Here is a 22541-nt window from a genome sequence, read left to right on the forward strand (position 1 = left end):
GGCGCGCCGCCCCCTCTGGGCCGCCCCGGTGGGGCGCCCCGGGGGACCGGGCCGGAGGGGGAGGCTGCTGTCGAGGCCATTCCCCCGCACTGCCGTCAGGGTTGTCGGAGGTGCGTGTTTGCCGCGGCTCTGCCCCGCCGGGCCGCCCCCGGCTGCCTCGGACGGAAACCCGCCAGTCGTCACCGGCTGCCCCTCATGGCTCCGAAACGCCGGGAAGGTCGTCGTTTCTACTTCGATAGGAGCCTGGTCGCCTCTTCGCCTCGAGTTTGCCCCCGCGGTTCGCCGCCACCGCCCCGGGGCGGGGTGCGCGGTGCCGGTGCGTGGGCTGGGCGGGCGCTCGGGGTTGGGGTCGGGGTCGGTGCGCTCGCTGGACGCCGGGCTGCTCGGGGGCTTCCCGCACGCTCCGGTTCGAGCGCGTGTTGGCGTGGCTGCAGGACTGGGGCCTGGGATTTCTCTTTTCCCTAGGCTGTTGTTTGCGAGTGGCAGCAAGAACTAGACTGTTCGTGTGTACGTATGAAGTCAGTAATTACGCAGCAGTGCAGGGAGAGCAGCGAAGAATGAGAAATAGTTCTTTGGAGGATGGGGAAGTGAGCTATCTAATTAGGCTGTTCTTAGAACATATTGTTAATAATGTTTATGTCTTGGGGAATTACTTGGGTAACTTTCAGAAGTCTACACTATCAATATTAAGTCTGATAGACATCTTACTCTGAAATGCAGTAGTTCTATATGCAGCTTCCTCTTGAAATTTGTACTTGGCAGGGAATTAAGGGATTATCATGTTAAAAGTTAAGACAGAACTTTAATTTTCACCTTTGAGTTGTATTACATAACTCAAAAATAACTTTTCCTCTGAAAAAGCTGGAGGCCACTGAGGAGACAAGTCTTTTCTCCCTGGCTCTGTGGGACTTTCACATAAAATATGTGGGTGAAAAACATTTTTAAGGTAGAACTGATCTTGAAGTGAAGGTTTTAGACCTTACTTGATGAAACTGTTGTTGTTTTACAATTGCTTGAACATTCTTGGCATTGAAAGTCACCTAATCTTAAAGCCTAGTCTTATAACGTCTCCTAGCTCTCACACACTTACTAATCTCATAGAAAAATGAATCTGGTGTGCTATAGTGGGAAAATAGCAGCTTTTGTATTTCACATGATTTGGAAGATCCTTGATGTAAAAAAAAGAAATAAACCATTGTCACATACCTGTAACTGTGCACCAACACCTCTCCACTGGGTTGAGGAAATTTGGCTGAATTTTTTCTTCTCTGTAAAGGACAGGGACTTTTGGGATTTGTCCAGAAGTTTTGATGTTTATGAACACAGACTCTGTGCTGAAAGGCTCAGTGTGAGTGATACCTCTGTTAGAGATGCCATGGCTGGGAAAGCTTGCTTGCTTTTGCAGTAGTTGGAATAATAACAAACAATTTGCTCGAAAGCATCTAGTTTCTGCAAAAATCCAGGTTAAATAATTTTATCATGTGCTTAAGTTGCAGTAACATGTGAACATTCATTGTTAGTCATGATCTCAAACAAAAAAAAAAACCCAACATCTTATAGCATGATCTCTGATTGTTATTCTGATTTTGAGACAGTATGTGACAGTTTACAGGAAAAAAAAAGTGATTTCTAGACAGGAACCTTTTCCAAAGGGAAAGGCTGCTCTAGATTTGGGGAAAGCTACCCATTTCACTCAAGGACTTGCCACCAGAGAACAAATGAGGTATGTGATGTTTGTGGCTTTATGGTCTAACTTGGGTTGTTTGCTGAACATCCTCTTAGCCATGTTCTTGAGAGCAGCAATCTCCCACTAGTGCTCCTGATATTCTGTCTTTTGACAAAAACTGTATTATGAACTGCTCTTCAAATACTAGACGTTAACAAACTTAAAGTTTATAAGCGAGTTTGAGAGAATATTTGCAGCCCTCCTTTTTCATTCCCCCAAGCTCCATTGCATAAAGGTTTAGTGGTGACTGGTTGTTCTTTTTGTTGTTGCTTTTTTATTTTTCTCCCTGTGTGTGTCAGCAGATGAGAAAGTCTTTATTTACAAGTCTCAAATCAGTAAAGCATATTGGAGTAGGACACATTGCACTGAAGAGCTAATTCTTTGTTTTATTCAGGAAATTGAGTCTGATCTTAAGTGACACTCGCTTTTCCTCCACTGGAGTGTGTGCATCCCAGTGAAAAAGAGAAAACCAGCTAGATGCATGGTTGTCCGACAGGAAGAAAACAGTGTGAATGCAGCAGTCCTTTTCAGTTTCACTTCTTTGTAAGGCATCTGTTGTTATTCTAGGGACTGCAGCACTTGAAGAGTGAAGACAGCTCAAAAACTTGTAGTGTACCTAACACCAAATATTTTAGTGTAATTTTAGTTCTGAAAGCAGCTTTTCTCTTAAATAACTTTGTTTTGTAAATCACCCTTTGGATGTCAGCCGGTAAACTTTGCTACGATCCATCAATATAGCTTGCCATTTTCAGCAATGTTATAGTTCAAAATCTTAGAATAACTTGAAAACTCAAATAAAGACTCACATTAAGCTAAGTCTTATTCAAAAATATTATTAAAAGCAGTGATGGGAGGTGCTCATGTAGGCAGATAACCTGGCATTTGGTAAGCATTTCCATTTAGGAAATAGTGCTGATCAAAGGATCAGTACTAATTTTCAAACACATGCAAAACTGCTGGGTGTGAAGGATTGGACATATTTATAATGAAACTGTCACTATATCCATTAAAGTGCAATGAAAGGCAGTGTAAATTCATTCTAAGCAGTTCTAATTGAAGTATAAAAACTCTCTATATGTTTCAGATGAACACATGTGAGTCGCAGTGCCCTGAGCTCTGTGTGGTGTGTGTGGTTTTATTCTTGAACAGGAAAGTAGTTACTGCGGCTTTATGGTGAGCATCAGTGTCCTCTGATTTATGATCAGTGATCCCTACATAGCTTTGAAAGTCTCTTAAACATCACAAGATGCAAGGATTTCTCCTTAGTAATCACAAGTGAAGTATGTTCAATGTTTAGATGATTTTCAAAAGTTGTCACTGATTTTGGTAGATGGGGGGGGTGAGGAATGAAAAAAAGAAAATCTGAAACTTGTTTTGCACCTTCGTTTGAATTTGGTTTAAAATGTAATGTTTGTAAGTAAATAAGTGGCTTGATGTTACTTTTTGCTTAGAATTGTCACGAATTTATGACCTGCAGCATGTCCCTATGTGTGCTTTTTGGGTGGAACAATCTACTTTGGACACTTAATCATAATTACCTCTAGTTCTTCAGAATTGTTTAGTACAACTGTGGTGGTTTTGCTTATTTTAATTGAATTAAAAATTAATAGAGAAGGCTTTGTTTTTAAGAAAGTAAGTGTACTCTGAGTAGTTTCTGTTAAACATGAAATTAATGTCAGCAAACATATATAGAATTTTTTATTTTTTATTTCCAGAAGTTAATAGTTATCATAATAGAAACAAATTGTAGAATTATGGGCTTACTTTGGGAAATAAATACTAACAAATGTGTACTTCTTTTTAACAGTTAATTATTTTCAGATAAAGTACACTCTCATTTTAAGTCATGCTTTGTGACTTCTTCACATGATTTTTTCTAAATTAATTTCACTCCTACTTCCATCAGTAAAATAGTAAATAAAGCTTGTATGGACTAGAAAAGTTAATTTTATGGCATGGAATTGTTCAGTGAAGCTGTTTTGGAGGTAGCTACTGAGGTAGTGATACACTTGCCAGCTCAAGTGAATGCTAACAAATGTTCATTCTTTTCTTTCTCCAGACTTTAAATATTTTAAAAATTCTTAATGCTGGTATGCATGCCATTAAATTTTAGTTTTAACACTACAAACAACTTTATCCTTGCTAACACAGGCATACTTCAAATGTAATGCATGTAGGAGCACAGGAGTCAAAAATTCCAAAATACAAATGGATATTTTTGCCTCTATTTTTTTTAGCTTACTTCATGTCCAACACTTCCTCCTGATTTTCCTGTATTTGAAATGGTGATGCTACAAAACTTGTGTGTTGTTGTGATGATGCTACAACACTTGCCCACCTGAGGTTACCATCGCAGACACTGCTTGTTTGTCCTCTTCGAGCCTTCAACTATTTCATGCCAAGGTAAAATCACTGCAGAAAGTAGGTTCAGCAGTAGGGCAGGTTTTGTAGTCTCTACTTCATGTAGAGGTTATGCTTTGGGACAGGTATGGAAACTGAACTTCTACCACAGAGGTTCTATTTTTGTTCTGTGAGGAAGAGTGTATTCATTGCTGGTGAAAGGTTGAAATAAAGAACTGTTTAAAAAGAGTACTAATAAGTGCGATTGTGAACTTTGTAAAAGCTTGGAAAAACTTTGCTGAATTTTTAAAAAGAAATGTTTTTGCTTGCTTTTTTATATTTAGTTCTTTTACTTACACAGTCCTTTTCCACCTACAAGATTATCTTGGCAAAATGAAACCCACATGTGCTCAGACTCTTTTTAACTCATGGCTTTTGAGAAAGATAGGCTTGAAATCTTTATCAGTCAATAGCTTGGTGGTTATTATTCTTAAAGTTCTTGCACCTTGGATATTTTAGGTGGTTTCTTGTATGATATGTGCTTCGTATCAGAAGTTCAGATGGAGATATATCAGCTAAACATAAAGAGTTGTCAGTCTGAATGTGATGCAGGATGTAAGTGAAAAAACAACAGAGAAGAGTACTAAAATATTGAAGAGCATCATCATCAGTTTGCAGTGGAACTTCCTTTGCATGAATATTCTGCTTTTTCTCACTTCTGTTTTTCTCTTGCTTTTACTCTTTAGACTTACTTTCTTCTATTTGCATTGCTTTATGCTTGTTCTAAAGAACAATTTTCCCCCGTTTTGTGTGTGTGAAGCACAGTAAATATCCATTTCGTTGTTAGAGCTACCTGAACGTGGAAAACATTTTCCCTTTCTTACAGGGAATAATATTGGCTGTTGTCCTTATGTGCTGATAAGTTAAGATCAAGCTCTCTTTTACAAGTTGCTTGACGTGTAATGTAGAGCAAAGAATGAGTGCTTTGCTCTATTTAGGGAAAGAAACAGGAAGTGGTTTTTGAAATAGCTAAGTCATAGGTATTTTAGGAAGTGTTTCAGTATGCACAATGTACACTGCTTTTGTTTTCCCAGCTCCTCATAGAGGCACACATGCTCCCAGTGTTCACTCTTAAAGCACTCCTCCCTAGACCTTGTTGAGGTGAGAAGTGAGCCACAGCTCTGGCCACCTCTGCAGCTGTTTCCAGGATCACTGCCACCTCTACCCTACTGTGCAAGTCCTCAACAGTCATGGTTTGCATGAAAGGGGGACATCTGTGATTGGTCTGTAGGTGACAGAGGACATCAAAGCATTTCTCTGATTTCGGGCTCTGCATCCACATGGGTCACGTAGCTTCAGCATAACATTGTCCAGCACCTGACATGGTTTGGTTGGAGATCACTTCTACAAATGAATGGGCTGTTATTTCTTTGAGATCCTTAAAAAACAAAACAAAACAAAACAAAACAAAAAAAGACTAACCTTCAGTAAAATACAGCAGTATTTCAGAGCTCATACATGAAAGTGTTAGCGCTTCGTCACCAAGATTCCCAAATGGGAGATGATGGATTTAAAAACAGAAATAATTATCACTTTAATTGCATAAAACTTCAGGAATGCTCAGGTAAGTCTTTCATCRAGTTTTCTTTATTTCAAATGAATGTAACTGTAGCATAAAGTACATTGTATGTAGCCACTAGCAAATAGAACAATGTTACTTTTGTTGTTAAAGGTTATTTGTTATTGGTCAGTGTATAAGGGAATTTCACTTTTTTCCCCTCTAGAATCCTACCTATGTGTGCTCCAGATTTTTTGGAGGATGAAAGCAGGAGGAATTTGGTTGGCTCTGTTATGTGATAGCTTCTTTGCTAATCTATATATTTAGGAATAGAGTTAAATCTGAATTCTGTTGATTTCATTAAAATATGACTTCATAATCTGTGTAGTTGGCAAATATACTTTTTCAAAAAAGAGTATGCTAAAATAGTTGAGAAACTCCTAAATACCATACAGACTGTCTGTTTGCATGATGCTTATATTTATGAGAGGCTAGGGAGTGATTAGTCAGCCAAGAAGTGTGGCTAGCAATRTTCGCTGTAAAGATAAAGCAGCTGGGTCTGTTGGAGAGTCTGTGGAACAGAGTGTGAATGCTGTGCAATGGCACTTGCACAGGAGCTGCGRCACGGAGTCTGGAAACATGTGCTGCAGCTTCTTAAGCACAGCTGCAATTTGTCCCCTCTTTATTTTTCCCCTAGGTACCCCAGCGTGTGTTCAGGCTGCAAAGTAAAAAAATTTGAGATTTATGTTTACTCTCTGCTTAGGCTCTACCCTGTGGAGATTTTATTTTTAGGTATGTGGTTAATTCTGCTTGCATTAATAACACGTGCAAATGTTTACAGCATCTGAACTGTGTTCCCCCTGACCTAGCTTTAAATTTTTAGTGCTTTTTAGCTTCCCTTTTATTCCTCCTCCTGTAATTGCTTCTTCTGCCCATTTTTGGTGCATGTAGGCTTTCTATAGATCTTCTGCTTGTCATCACTTTCCTCCCCCATCCTGGTTTGTGAGTTGATACGGCAGCAAGCCAAGCAGGAGTAAACTATAGTTTATGGAATGAATTTGGGTGCAGATTTAGTAGTAAGTTGTTGATCCTTCTGGCTTATAAGCTCTGGGAGTCAGTAGTGTCTGTGGCTGTGTTTGTTTTTGAGTAAGATTACATAAAGTGTTTACAATGTGTTCTGAAAACTGCTTTTTTGAATTGAATTAAAGTTAGGCCTTTTTAGCAATTTCAGAAACTCTCAGTGACTTTTGGAGCCATGAGGAAAAGCTCTTAGCCACAGGTATGAGAAAAGTGTTGAAACTAAGAATTGTGTAACTATGCCTATCAGGAAGTGATGCAGCAAAGGGTTGTGCATGCTACCATGGCATATTACAAATAAATGGAAAATGAGGATATATTGGGTCTTGTTCTTCATAAATGCCAAATAGGGAGGGATTTCCAGAAAATTACTCCATTCTTTATTAAAGAAAATTCTTATTTTTATTTTGGAGATGCTGACGTGGTCTCCTGGATGTGTAGGATCTTTCACTTGCTGACCATTTTGGAGGCTGACCTTTGATGGTGAGCTGTATGATATACATAAGTAATTCCCTGCCTAAACACAAACAGCCAACAACAGTTCTGAATTTTTTCCATGTATAAATCCTATCAACTTTATTAAAAAAATACAGTAAGCATGCTGGAGTCCTGCTGGTGTGTAAGCTGGTAAGACATGAAAATATGGGTTCAAGTAATCAGATCCCTCTTCTGAGGAGAAATTACCTCCTGTCTTGGATAAAAACGTAACACAGATGCTCTCTGGCTCAAGGTTTCCACCCTGTTCTGAATTCAGAGAAGATCGTCCTCCCAAGCAATGTCTCTTTGTTCTTGGAGCACCTGTGTTCATTGCTCTGTGTGAAGCCAAGTTGTCTTGGTAGTCAGTGCTGAAAGAGCTCTCAAATAACAGCTCTGGTGAGGTGTCTGGCTTACTGCTGGGGCAGGGGAGGTGGGGGTGCTAACTTGTTCATTGTCTGCTCCTGCATCCTGCTGAAAGCATTAGGCAGATGCCCTGACCCGCTGAGGTCTGCACTCTTTCACATTGCTGAAGTAAATCTCGTTAGTAATAAAAACTGCTGCAGTGTCTCTCAGTGCAGTGGACTAGAAACTTTCGTACAGAAAGTTTGTGGTTTTTTTGAACACTGTTGGGTCACAAGGAGTTAAAATTTTCAGGAGACTGGACAGCTTTTATATCTGCTGATTTTAAGGCTAAAACATCTTTGAACATCTAAGCTAAAACACACTGCAGTGTTAAATATCCTCATTTACATGAATGATAAAATGGTTAATTCCTTTGAGTGCCTCTTCCTTAAAGAACCTACTACTTATATATCAGTCTCAGACTGAAGTATCATCAGTCCAAGGGGGAACAACCTGGTGATTTTGCCTTTCAGCTTTGCCCAGTACTGCTGTTGTTCTGTAGTAGAGTGATTAGGGCATTGTTTTAGCCTCGTAGTGATGATAGGCTGATATTTATTATGAGTTTATGGATTCCAGTGCACTAACTTAGATTATATGTTTGATATTTTTTGGCTCAGCACAGATCTTGCTATGGAAGGAAGAAGTCTAGTAGGTATGTTCCCTAGCCTGCCGCAAGCTCAGTTAGAAGTTAGGACCTTTAGTTCTCTTGTCTCTCTGGGCAAACCACACAGGCAACATGTGTCTTCATTTCTTGATAGTGATTTTGCCATTCCACCTCAGAGGCATGGTGAAGGTAATACATATGGAATTTCCAGAGAATTACTCTCTGGAAAACTCTACTTAGGAGAAAGCTTGGGGATCTGAGGTTAAAGGTAAAATGCTGTATAACAATATTTTAGCATACTTCTATTATTTTTATTTTATTTCACTCTTAAGAGAGAGTAAGCTATACTCATCTAGTATTTCTTGGTTGCTTTTTGTTTCCCTTTTTTTAAGAAAGATCAGAGTGCTTTCTTGCAAAGTAGAGCTCAAAGTTGACAATGGTTATTCCAATGAAAATGGCCCTTTGTGCCCATTTAACTGAGAATCTGCTCAATACTGAATTATATTCATGAATAGCGATCAATCTACTGATCACTAATRCTGGCCTGCTAAATTTCAGATAGTGTCACCACTTGTCAACTAAGACCTTTTAACAGCAATATGGCAACTGAACAGGAGGTGCAAAGAAGTGTTTGGATGGTGACTTCTTATTTGGTATCTGGTTTTATTTCAGCTGAAGTGGTGGAAGTTCAGCTGTGTAACTCAGTGAAAGCTAGATATGATATAGAATAAAAGTACATGCTCTGGAATGTAGTGTTGGCAATCTTAATTTCTTCAAATGACATCACAATAATCCAAAAGCTATTGCTGCTCTTCCCAATGATATATACATTAAAAAAAAAGTAATAAAATATGAAATGGATTTTTCTCTTTGTAATTTTAAATTCGTCTAGAAAGGGGGAAAATTGTCATCCTGAATGACCTAGAATTTGGTCATCAAATGAGTTGAGTTCTCTAAACTTCACTGGAGTTCTTGGGAGATACTATTTAGCCTAGCTGTTAATTCATAATATGCCAGTAAATTGTGCTAATCTGGAAAAATTGTTGGATTTTTCTTGTTGCTTTTGACACAAACTCTCCTAGTCTTATGGTTTACGCAGTATGATACAAAAAGTACTAGTAATTAAGAGTTTGAACATTCAGAAGAAATTGCTTAAAGGATTTTCTCCATTTTAGGCTGCTTTTGTTGAAAAGAGGAGAGTGAATATGAAGGAATAGGCAAGAGCTGTGAGTGTGTAAACATGGTAAAAGTAATACGATGGTAGTAACCAGGATGGGGGAATAAGGTGCCCTCTCAGTCAGGTAGCAGATGACACCAAGCTGCGGGGACAAGTCAGGACACTGAAATGCAGAGGGACCTTGAGATACTGGAAGAATGGAGACCTCATGGAGTTTGATACAGGCAGGTGTGAAGTACCGGTCCAGGGCAGAATAGGTACATGTAGAAGGTCAGATGGGAGTCTGTCTGGAGGGATATTAGCTTTACTGAAAACACTTGTAGACACAGAGAACATGTTCTTGCAGAAGCTGAGTCAGCAAAGGGCCAGTCCTGTCCTGAGCTACAGCAGTCACATGCAGCAGAAGGTTATGGATAGTGATTCTTTTTCTCCACTTGGTCCCAAGGAGGCCACCCTAGTTATTTCTGCCCAGCACTGGGCTCCCCGGGCCAAGGTAGACATGAACTCAGAGGAGCAACCTCACCCAAAGCCCGAAGTTGGTGGGGTCTGGAGCTGGGCTTGTACAGCCTGGTGAAGATGCAGCTCAGGAGGATCTCAAGTGCTGTTGGCAACTCTCTCCTGTGAGGCAAGGGAGGCAGTGGAGCCAGATGACTCCTATATGTGACTGGGCAAGAGACTGGTGACAGCACATGGGTGAGAACACATGAAATTCTCTTACATATTATGAATCTTTTTTTTTTTTTCACTCAAAGGGTAATCAAACACGAACAGGGGCTCAGAGATTTTATGGGATTTCCATCTTTGGAAATATTTAAAACTTAGCTGAACAAGGCCATCAGGAGCCTGCTCTAAATGGGTCTGCTGTGAACCATAAGGGTAGACTAAATGACCACCATGGTCTCTCCCAACCTAAGTAACTCTATAGAAACTGATAGTCATCATGTTTTTCTTGGCCTGGAAATGCCTGCTTCAGGCACTGGAAGTGAAGAAGATATAAGAGTGATTTGAGATTGTTCTATTTGCAGATGGTCAGTAGTGATGGTGAAAACTCCATTTATTTAGACATACGAGAGTGGCTTCTGTCTGGTAGGGTTTTGTTTTATTCTTTTTTAACCTTGAGTTTTTCACCATGGTCATCTTAGTATACTTCCTACCATCACCACCCTCCAGAAAAAGAATTTGAGTTGCAAAGGGTTTAGTTTATATAGACTTTTGAGTAAAATGTAAATAGCTGTTTGCATTTAAAGGAGTGCTGAAAACATGGATGCTTTCCTGCTTCTTTCTACCCTTCCTCCCAGCTTGTTGCTGTTCTTATTGATTTGTTTAAAGGCAAACAATTTTCTTCTCACAGACAGAAGTGTGCACGTTTATGTATTTATTTAACCTCAGAAGTGTAAGGGATGTCAGATCTCATTTTTGCTATTGTACATGGTGTATGTTCTCAGGTACACATGCACCTGAAATGTGTATATGTGATGCACATTTCTGCCAGAGAAATGAATTTCAAGATCTGTTGTTCAGTAATAGGAGTTTTTCCAAGTTTGTAGGATGTGTGTCTTAAGTACATATGTACAAACAAAATATTCAAGTGCTGCTCAAAGGACTAGTTTAATTAGTAATATAAAATATGAGCACAACAGAAAGTAGGTAGACCAAAAAACCCTCCTAAGGTAGTAGGTCCTGTAGGTGACCTCCTAAGCCTATGCTCCCAACTAAATGTAAAGCTTACATCCTTCTGCTTTTATTTCTATTTCTGTGAAAGTAACTTCCAAGTTGTTTCAGGGGAGGCTTTGAAGTATTCGGAAGACTTAAAAAAATGTCTGAGTAGGAGATAAATTAACGTCCTCTGTGAAGTTTCGAAATGCTATGGCTGGAGTGGATGCTGTTCTGTTTGGTTTCTCTTTGGTCAGTGTCTTTTGGCGACTGACTCACTCGCAAACTGTTGCAGTATGTGGTCTCTCTTGTAGGCCACAGGAAAGAGCGGACATATCCGGGGTCAGGAGATGAAACAAGTTGCAAAGAATGGGGGTTGTAAGGAACCAGTTGGGAACCAGTTTATTCGAAGGAGGGGGCACCAAAATACAGAAAAAAAAAAAAAAAAAAAAAAAAAAAAAAACATGGAAAACAGGTTTCGTGGATTTTTCTGCTCATATAACTCGTAACTTATGATTTCTTTTGAGGATTGCTCTTAAAGCATGTATTATAAAAGAAAAATTTCAAAGCAAAAGACTGACACTTTGTGTGTGTGTGTGTGTAGTCTGCATCCCTTGTTAACCAGCCACACAGAAGCTGTGCCAAAATGGGGGAAGTGAAGCCATATCACAGAATCACAGAATCACTGAGGTTGGAAGGGATCTCTGGAGATCATCTAGTTCAACTCCCTGCGCAAGCAGGGTCACCTAGAGAATGTTAGACAGCATCACATCCAGGTGGACTTTGAGTATCTCCAGAGAAGGAGACTCCACAACCTCTCTGGGCGACCTCTTCCAGTGCTTTGTCACCCCCACAGGTAGAACTCCTTGTGGTTCAGTTTGTGTCCATTGCCACACACACACACACAAAGAATATAGCAGAATTTGCTGGAGTTCTTGAATCTCCACTGTAGTTGGGGCTAAAGTGATGTTAAAGCATTTTAAAGCAATGACTTGTGTGTCATTTGTCCCATTTATTACTCTTCTACATTATGTCTCTGTGTTAGGTTTAGTAGTTGTTTCCTATTGTGAATTTGTCATTTTGGTGGATTTTTTTGAAGCTGCRTTTTCTATTTGGGACTGGCAAGAGAGATGTTTCTAGTAGCTAAATTCTCTAGAAGCTTACTGTTTAATTCTCTTTGTGTACCTCCTCTCATGCTGTTATACTCTTCTGTTTTTTCTTTCTTTTTTTTTTCCTCCTCTTCCTGACAGTACGAGGACTCGAGTTTAATATAGTGAATCAAAGAGGAGGAGCAAAGAAGTCTACTAGACTACATCAGAGGAGGTATTATAAACAAGAGCAAATCATTATAGCATTGTACAAGGCCAAAGGAATGCTTTGCTTTCAAGGCACTTTYTCTAGGCTTGGAGGCCCTTTACATCCCTAGGTAAGTGTAGTTGAAGGAGAATTGTTCAGCAGAGATACCAAAATGATGGGCTGTTCACTGTATCAACTTTTGCCATTCTGAAGAGCTTAAACTTATTCAATTTTGAGGAGAAAACCTGGTGAAGGTTTATTACATCTCTATAGAGGGCCCAGAATAACTAGTAAAGATTTTACAGTCTCTGTAGRCAGCAATAGGCAAAAATAAATAAATAGTACTGAGTGTTCATGTATGCTTTGACATTGTCCATTGTCTCCAGAGTTATCATTTAGAGTTTATCTGCTAGGAAGATGCACTATGTTAATTTAATCACTATAGCAAAAGTTACAGAGATGTGTATTTCAACATGCCTGTTCTAGGAGAGTTTGTGCTGTCCCAGGATACAGGGTAAGAACATAGACAGAATACAGATAGAACATTTTGGACTTGTAATGCATGACATTACTCTTGGGTTGTAGATACTGTGTACTTGGAGCCTCACAGTGCACCAGCGTACTTGCCTGTTCTCTTGTATATACCCATGGAGAGTGCTTGAAGCCCAAAGTTGATTACAGCTATGGTTTGTATTGAAAAAAAAAATTCCAGATGTGTTGGGGCACATGTGATGCTTTACTGGAGTACTTAAGACTCACTGTCCTGCAACCTCTACAATGATCTGATTTGATGATCTCCTACAGAAGCATTCATGATTTTTACTTTGTTTTACTTTGCTTAATTTTTTCTGTTTTGCTTTTGTTGCCCCTTGTGTTCAAAAATTATATGCTTGTCTCAGCTCATATGACTAGTCATACCGGAGCTGCCCAGGCTGATATCCTGACCTAATGTAGCTTCTGAGTTTTACTCTAAATGGTAAATGTGTCAAGGTAACAGTAAGCTTTTCAAAGCTATTGCTAGGTGAACAAGTTATTAACATACTGGTGCTCTCAAGGAAGGGTTAAGTGTTCAGAATGTGCCCAACTGATGACAAAATCCATTTTTTACAGTTCTTTCTCCACCTTGCATCTGTTTCCAGTTGTTCACTTGCTGCTAGAGACAAACACCCTACATGTGTGGGAACGCTCGCGGGCARGCATGCAAAACTGCACACCTCAATATCTAAATGCAATCACCTCTGCGTCTGTTAAAAGGGTCTTAGTGTTTAGCAGTGGTGACATTCTCTGACTCCTAATTGCCTCAGTGCATTGTTTAAGATAAAAACAGAGATACTGCTTAGAGATACTGGCTTTACAGAATCCTGAATTTATGTGAGTACTGAGTGCATTGTAAACTTTACAGTAATGTTTTGCAAAACTGTACAGTATGTACAGTATGTAACCCTACTTGCTGGGGCTAGCTGATCTGACTAGTTAAATACCTCTCTTTAAGTAGTACTTAGTGAGATCTCTGCTTCCACTGAAATGTGTTTGAAAGTGAACTAGAGGTGTGAATATATACATTTTTAAATCTATGTAGATACATTGTGCCTTCTTCTACAAGCCCCTRTGTTTTTGATCAGATAGACTTTATTAAAAGCTAAGTAAGGCAGTCATGTGSTCAGTCATATAAAGATATTGATAATAGCAGTCTCCATATGAAGGAATTAGTCCCTTGAAATGATCATGTAAGTTGCAGTAACTTGCCCTCTTGCTCAAACTTGTCATCTAATGGAGCTTAAACCGAAATGGGTATTTTTGTCAACAGTATGATCCAACATCACTCCTCTGTTAAGTTGCTAGATGAACTACTCAAAATTATTGAGCTGTGTGCATATGTCACAGCTATTGGCTGAGTGCGTCTGTGTTGCTGCTCTCCCTTTCAGATGTTGTTATCAGTAYCAGTACGTGTTGCAGCACAATGGACTGTGATAACAGAAGTGAGTCTTGTATCCTTGGGAAAGGTAATATCATGGGATCATGAGGACTCCTGGTGGAACAGAGCAAGAGTGGGTGACAAACAGCAAGGCAGGACCAGTAGGGAAGTGGGGGATCTCACTATGTTAAAAGATAAAATATCAGAACTAAGGAATCAGCAAATATAGACAACAAATCAGAGAAAAAAAATAGATGAGAAAGAAAGGCAATCTAATTATCTCTGTAGCCTCTTGGCAGAAGTATTAGGATACTGTATACACTCCAAAGGTTGCCAGTGGGATGAAAAACCTCAAACGTAAAGAAAATAAACTGACAAAAATCCAAATGAAATGGCAAAGCAAAAAAATCTTAACTTTGACATATTCTTGCAGGTTGGACTATCGTGACTTTTGCTTAGATTTTAGGGGATTTCCTGGCAAAAATCTAAACTAAGAGGAAACTACACAGAATGTGGAAGAGGGAACAAGCTACTCTGGAGAATTATAGGAATGCTGTCAGAGTATACAGAGATGTGACAAGGAAGGCTAAAGACCATTTGGAATTAAGTCTGACAAGGGATATCAAGAAGGGATTCTTCAAATACATCAGGAGCAAAAGGAGGACTGTGGAAAATGTGGGCCCACTACTGAATGGTGCAGGGGCCCTGGTGACAAAGGATACAGAGAAGGCAGAATTACTGAATGCCTTCTTTACTTCAGCCTTCACTGCTAAGAGCACCCCTAAAGAGTCCTGCAGCCTGGAGATGAGAAAGAAAGTCTGGAGAAAGGGAAACTTTCCTTTGGTTGAGGAGGATCAGATTAGAGACCTTCTGGGCAGGCTAGACATCCACAAATCCATGGGCCCAGATGGGATGCACCCACGGGTACTGAGGGAGCTGTCAGATGTTGTTGCCAGGAAGCTCTCCATCATCTTTGCAAGGTCATTNCCACGGGTACTGAGGGAGCTGTCAGATGTTGTTGCCAGGAAGCTCTCCATCATCTTTGCAAGGTCATTGAGAACTCTCGGTGCCTGAGGACTGGAGRAAAGCCATCATCATACMTGTCTTCAAAAAGGGCAAGAAGGAGGACCCAGGCAACTCCAGACCAGAGGCTGGTCAGCCTCACCTCCRTCCCTGGAAAGGTGATGGAACAGCTCTTTCAGGATGTCGTCTCCAGACATATGGAGGAGAAGAAGGTGATCAGGAGTAGCCAGCATGGATTCACCAAGGGGAAATCCTGCTTAACCAACCTGAGAGCCTTCTCTGATSGCGTGACTGGCTGGGTAGATGAGGGGAGAGCAGAGGATGTTATGTACCTTGACTTCACAAAGGTTTTTGAAACTTATCTCGGCAAGCTCAGGAAGTGTGGGTTAGACAAGTGGACAGTGAGGTGGCTTGAGAACTGGCTGAAAGGCAGAGCTCAGGAGGTTTACATGACTGGTGCAGAGTCTATCTGGAGGTTCATGGCTGATGGAGTTGCCCRGGGCTCAGTACTGAGTACTATCCTGTACAACTTATTCATCAGTGACATGGATGAAGGGACAGAGTGCCTCCTCAGCAAGTTTGGTGATTCTACCAAGCTGAGAGGAGTGGCTGAGACACCGGAGGGCTGTGGTGCCATTCAGAGAGACCTGGAGAGTTGGGTGGAGAGGAACYTCCTGAGTCTCAATAAGGGCAAGTGCAGAGCACTGAATCTAGGGAGGAATAAYTCTATGTATCAGTACATGCTGGGGGCTGATCTGCTGGAAATCAGCTCTGCAGAGAAGGTCCTGGGAGTGCTAGTGGACAAGAAGTTGACTATGAACCAGCAATGTGCCCTTGTGGCCAGCAATTATCCTGTGGTATCCTGGGGTGCATTAGGAAGACTGTTGCCAGCAGGTCAAGGGAGGTGATCCTGCCCCTGTGCTCAGCCCTGGGGAGGCCTCATCTTGAGTACTGTGTCCAGTTCTGGGCTCCTCACTACGAGAGAGACATGGAGCTGCTGGAGAGAGTCCAGCATAGGGCTACAAAGATGATCAGAGGTCTGGAGCATCTGCCCTATGAGGAATGATTGTGATAGCTGGGCCTGTTCAGCCTGGAGAAGAGAAGACTGAGGGAGGATCTTATCAATGTGCACAAGTACCCGAAGGGAGGGTGTCAAGCGGACGGGGCTAAACTCTTTTCAGCAGTGCCATGTGATAGGGTAAGAGGCAATGAGCACAAACTGAATCACAGGAATTTCTGCCTGAATAGGAGGAGGAATTTCTTCACTGTGAGAGTGACAGAGCACTGGAAGAGGTTGTCCAGAGAGGTGGTGGAGTCTCCTTCTCTGGAGATACTCAAAACCCGCCTGGATGCAACGCTGTCTAACATTCTGTAGGTGATCCTGCTTGAGCAGGTGCATTGGACTCCAGAGGTCCCTTCCAACGTTACCCATTCTGTGGTTCTGTGAAACACAAAGACGGAAGTCATCTTCCCTTTTTCTTCACTYACATATTGAAGACTGAAGCAAAGAACGCATTCAGTAACTCTGCCTTCTCTGTATCCTTCATCACCAAGTCCCTTGCCACATTCAGCATCAGGCTCACATCTTCTCACATCTTCTTGCTGCTAATGACCTCAGAGAAGCCCTTCTTATTGTCCTTAACATCTCTTGCCAGATTTAATTCCAAATGGTCTTTAGCCTTCCTCATCACATCTCTGCATACTCTAACTACATTCTTATAATCCTCCCAAGTATCCTGTCCCCTCCTTCCACATTCTGTTCACTTTCCTCTTCTGTTTGAATTTTTCCAGGATCTTCTTGCTCATCCACACAGGTCTCCTGCCCCCTTTGCTAGAATTCTTGCTCATTGGGATGCACCACTCTTGAGACTGGAGGAAGTGATGCTTGAATACTAGCCGGCTCTCCTGGACTTCCTTTTCTTCTAGGGCCTTTTTCAATGAGATTCCTCCAAGTAGTTCCCTGAAGAGGCCAAAGTCTGCTCTTCTGAAGTCCAGGGCTGCAATACTGCCTATTGCCTTGCTTCTTTCCTGYAGGATCCTGAACTCCACCGTCTCATGGTCACTGCAGCTARGGCGATCCCCAACCTTCACTTCTCCAAAACAATCCTTCTTGGTTGGTTAGGGGAAAGTCCAGCAGCACACCCTTCCTTATTGGCTCCTCCATCACCTTTGTCAGAAAGTTACCACTGATGCATTGCAGGAGCCTCCTGGACTGTTTGTGCCTACCTGTGTTGTCCTTCCAGCAGATATCAGGGTAGTTGAAGTCTCCCATGACAGCCAGGGCCTGTGAATGTGAGGCTGCTTCCAGCTGTCTATAGAAGGCCTCATTGACTTCCTCTTCCTGGTCAGGTGGCCTGTAGTAGACACCCATAACGGTGTCCCCCATGCTAGCCTGCCCTTTGATCTTCACCGGCAAGCTCTTGACTACCCCTCCTCCACCCCTAGGCAGAACTCAGTACATTCTAACTACTCTCTCACATAAAAAGCAACCCCACCAGCTTGTCTTCCTGGCCTATCTTTCCTAAAAAGCATATAGCCATGCATGACTACATTCCAGTCATTATAGCTACCCCACCATGTCTCTGTAATTGTAATGAGATCATGGCCCTGTGACCTCACACAGATCTCCAGTTACTCCTTTTTGTACACCATGCTGCATGCATTGGTGTACAGGCATTTCAGAGAGCATGTAGGTTTCTCAGGAGGGATGCAAGGGAGTCCCCTATAGCCATGTCTCATACACACATCCCCAGCTGCATACACACACTGGAGGCCTTTGAACCTGAGCTGTTTTTTTTTTTTTTTGACTACTTTGCCTTTATAACTCTCCCCTTTGCCCTTCCTACCTAGTTTAAAGCCCTCTTTACTAGGCTGGTCAATCTGTTGACAAAGACACATGTTCTCTGCTTGGTGAGGTGGATTCCATCTCTCCCCTCCAATTGCTGATCTTCCAACACTGTCCCATGATCATAGAAACCAAAACCCTATTGCCAACACCAATGACACAGCCAGTTGTTAATCTGGATAATTTATCTACTCTTCCTCCCATCCTTGCCTCTCATCTGCAGGACTGAAGAGAAGACCACCCGGATTCCCAGACCCTTGACCACCATGCCCAGAGCTCTGAAATCCTGTTTGAATGTTCCCAATTTGCCCTTGATATCATTAGCACCCATGTCAAAGAGCAGCATAGAGTAGTAGTCTGACAAGCCTTGGCAGCCTTTCAATGACATCTCATATCTGAGCCCCTGGCAGGCAGCAAAGCTCTCCAGACAGGCAGTGACGTTGGCAGACAGGTGCCTCTGTCCACTGCAGGATGGAGTCACCCACAATAACCACTTGTCGCTTCTTCTGAGTGTTGCTGCAAGGCACAKGGTCTGACAGCCCAATTGCTTTCCTTGAAGTCAGGTCTGGGCCTTTCTCATCCTACAGGACACTAAATTAGYGGGAGTGTTTGGAGCCTCTCCAGAAGGCCTGGACTGATAGTCTGCTCTCTTGTAAGAGGAGTACTGTTGTTGATTTGTGTTGTCAAGTCAGGGAGTTGTGGGATGAAATCAGAAGATTACGAAACATGCGAGAAAGTCAGCAGGAGATAGTTCAGTATGGTTCTCAGAGACCATACTGCTCCCAGAGTGCCAATCCCCTGCAGCAGGGGAGTTGCTGGAGGACTCTGTGAAGAGTGAAATAGTACAGGACAGCACTGTCGAAGAAGGCTGGAAGCTAATTGCTTCTTGAACAAAGAGAAGAAAGGCCCCTAATCCTCCTGTAGACCTGGAGTTACAGTTGAAGAACAGGTTTAGTGCACTCCAGGTCCCCAGATCTGGCCTCGAGGGAAGCAACTGGGCTGTCTGAGCCTGTGCCTTGCGTGAACACTTGGAAGAGGTAACAAGTGGTTGTAGTGGGTGATTCCATGCTGAGGGGGACAGAGGTGCCCATCTGCTGAACTGACCCCTCCTCTAGAGAGGTTTGATGCCTGCCAGGGGCGAGGATATGAGATGTGTCTGAAAGGCTACCAAGGCTTGTGCGCTCCTCAGACTACTCCCCTCCGCTGCTCTTTCACGTGGGTGCWAACGACAGAGAGAGCAAACTAGAGACAATCAAAGAAGACTTCAAGGCCTTGGGCACTGTGGTCAAAGGTCTGGGAGCCCAGGTGRTCTTCTTATCGGTCCTGCCGATTAGGGGGAGGCATGGGAGAAGGAAGAGGAAATTTTTGAAATCAGCAACTGGCTGTGCCATTGATGTTGGCAACAGGGTTTTGGATTCTGTGACCRTGGACCGTGGTTTGAAGACCAACAACAGGTGGGGAGAGATGGGATTCACCTCACCAAGCGGAGCACATTTTCTTTTGCAAGCAGGTTAGCCAGCCTAGTAAACAGGGCTTTAAACCAGGTGGGGAGGGAGGTGTCGTACAGACAGGGTAGACAACAAAACACAAGTTGGGTTGGGGTGCCTCCAGCAGGTGCATGCAGCTGGGGATGTGCTTTTGGGACATGGCTGTGGGCAACCCCTGCACACCCTTCCTGGGAAACCTGCAGGCATGACTACCTCTCCAAAATGCCTGTACGCCAATGCACGCAGCATGGGGAACAAACAGGAGGAGCTGGAGATCTGTGTGCGATCGCAGGGCCATGATCTCATTGCAGTCATGAAGACATGGTGGGATAACTCACATGACTGGAATGCTGCCATGGATGGATATGTGCTTTTTTAGGAAAGACAGGCCAGGAAGGCAAGGTGGTGGAGTTGCTCTTTATATGAGAGAGCAACTGGAATGCATCGAGCTCTGCCTAGGTGGGGAGGAGGAGGAGGCAGTTGAGAGCTTATGCGTAAAGATCGAAGGGCAGGCTAGCATGAGGAACACTGTAGTGGGTGTCTACTACAGGCCGCCTAACCAGGAGCAGAAAGTTGGTGAGGCCTTCTATGGACAGCTGGAGGTAACTTCATGATCACAGGCCCTGGTTCTCMTGGSGGACTTCARCCACCCTGACATCTGCTGGAGGGACTACACAGCAAGGCACAAACAGTCCAGGAGGCTCCTGCAATGCACTGAAGATTTCTTGTCAGAAATGGTGAAGAGGCCTAGGAGGAATGGTGTCCTGCTGGACCTTGTCCTTACCAACAGAGAGGGGCTGGTTAGAGATGTGAAGGTTGGGGCAGCTTTGGCKGCAGTGATCATGAGATGTTGGAGTTCAGGATCCTGCAGGAAAGAAGCAACGCAACAAGCAGGATTGCAACCTTGGACTTCAGGAGAGCAGACTTTGGGCTCTTCAGAGACCTAATTGGTGGAGTCTGATGGGTTGAGGCCCTAGAAGGAAGGGGGGGGRGCTAGGAGAGCTGGCTAATATTCAAGCRTCCCTTCCTCCAAGCTCAAGAGTGGTGCATCCCTATGAGTAAGAAGTGCAGCAAAGGGGGCAAGAGACCTGCACGGGTGAACAAGGAGCTCTTGACCAAATTCAGACAGAAGAAGAMARYACACAGACTGTGGAAGAGGGGACAGGTTACTTGGGAGAATTATAGGAATGCAGTCAGAGTATGTAGAGATGCTGCGAGGAAGGCTAAGGCTCAGCTGAAATTGAGTCTTGCAAGGGATGTCAAGGACAATAGGAAGGGCTTCTTCAAATACATCAGGAGCAAAAGGAGGACTGCAGAAAATGTGGGCCCACTACTGAATGGTGCAGGGGCCCTGGTGACAARGGATACAGAGAAGGCAGAATTACTGAATGCCTCCTTTGCTTCAGCCTTTACTGCTAAGGGCAGCCCTCAGGAATCCTGCAGCCTGGATGTGAGGGGGAAAGTCTGGAGAAGGGAAGACTTTCCTTTGGTTGAGGAGGATCGGATTAGAGACCTTCTGGGCAGGCTAGACATCCATAAATCCATGGGCCCAGATGGGATGCRCCCACGGGTACTGAGGGAGCTGTCAGATGTTGTTGCCAGGAAGCTCTCCATCATCTTTGCAAGGTCCTGGAGAACTGGAGAGGTGCCTGAGGACTGGAAGAAAGCCARTGTCACTCSAGTCYTCAAGAAGGGTAAGAAGGAGGACCCAGGCAACTATAGGCCAGTCAGCCCCACCTCCGTCCCTGGAAAGGTGATGGAACAGCTCTTTCAGGATGTCATCTCCAGACATATGGAGGAGAAGAAGGTGATCAGGAGTACCCAGTGTGGATTCACCAAGGGGAAATCCTGCTTAACCAACCTGAGAGCCTTCTCTGATGGMSTGACTRGCTGGGTAGATGAGGGCAGAGCGGTGGACGTTGTGTACCTTGACTTCAGCCAGGATTTTGACACTGTCTCCCATAACATCCCCCTAGGCAAGCTCAGGAAGTGTGGGTTAGACAAGTGGACAGTGAGGTGGCTTGAGAACTGGCTGAAAGGCAGAGCTCAGAGGGTTGTCATCAGTGGYGTGGAGCCTAGCTGGAGGCCTGTGGCAAGTGACATCCCCCAGGGCTCAGTACTGGCTCCCAYCCKGTTCAACTTCTTCATCAATGACCTGGATGAAGGGATGGAGYGCCTCCTCAGCAAGTTTGCTGATGATGCCAAGGTGGGAGGAGTGGCTGACACACCAGAGGGCTGTKGTGCCATTCAGAGAGACCTGGACAGTCTGGAGAGTTGGGTGGAGAGGAACCTCCTGAGGTTCAACAAGGACAAGTGTAGAGTCCTGCACCTAGGGACAAATAACCCTAGGCACCAGTACAAGGTGGGGGCTGACCTTCTGGARAGCAGCTCTGCAGAGAAGGACCTGGGAGTGCTGCTGGATGACAAACTGACCATGAGCCAGCAGTGAGCCCCTGTGGCCAGGAAGGTCAATGGTATGCTGGGGTACATTGGGAAGAGTGTTGCCAGCAGGTCAAGGGAGGTGATCCTGCCCCTGTGCTCAGCCCTGGGGAGGCCTCATCTTGAGTACTGTGTCCAGTTCTGGGCTCCTCACTACAAGAGAGACATGGAGCTGCTGGAGAGAGTCCAGCATAGGGCTACGAAGATGATCAGAGGGCTGGAGCATCTGCCCTATGAGGAATGATTGTGAGAGCTGGGCCTGTTCAGCCTGGGGAAGAGAAGACTGAGGGAGGATCTTATCAATGTGCACAAGTACCTGAAGGGAGGGTGTCAAGCGGACGGGGACAAACTCTTTTCAGTTGTCCCGTGTGACAGGAGAAAAGGCAATGGGCAGCAACTGAACCACAGGAATTTCTGCCTGAACATGAGGAGGAATTTCTTCATCGTGAGAGTGACAGAGCCCTGGAAGAAGTTGCCCAGAGAGGTTGTGGAGTCTCCTTCTCTGGAGATCTTCAAGGCCCG

The 22541-nt window shown here is 43.4% G+C and overlaps 1 protein-coding gene across 3 annotated transcripts in view; it reads left to right on the forward strand.

Moving 5' to 3' along the window:
* The first annotated feature begins 11 nt into the window (after positions 1-11).
* RNF38 (ring finger protein 38) overlaps positions 12-22541 on the forward strand; it is a 115053-nt gene continuing 92523 nt past the window's right edge. The window contains exons 1-2 of one of the 3 annotated variants that reach the window (XM_085302101.1): positions 239-316; positions 3964-4129. Coding sequence is in view for 1 of the 3 variants with exons in the window: in XM_085302099.1 (XP_085158225.1) it covers positions 196-316 (121 nt within the window). In the remaining 2 variants the exon portion in view is untranslated. The other 2 variants (XM_085302104.1, XM_085302099.1) reach the window with 2 other exon arrangements.

The sequence above is a fragment of the Rhea americana genome, unplaced genomic scaffold, assembly GCF_003343005.1.
Source record: "Rhea americana isolate MKP2758 unplaced genomic scaffold, rheAme1 scaffold_186, whole genome shotgun sequence".
NCBI lineage: Eukaryota > Metazoa > Chordata > Aves > Rheiformes > Rheidae > Rhea > Rhea americana.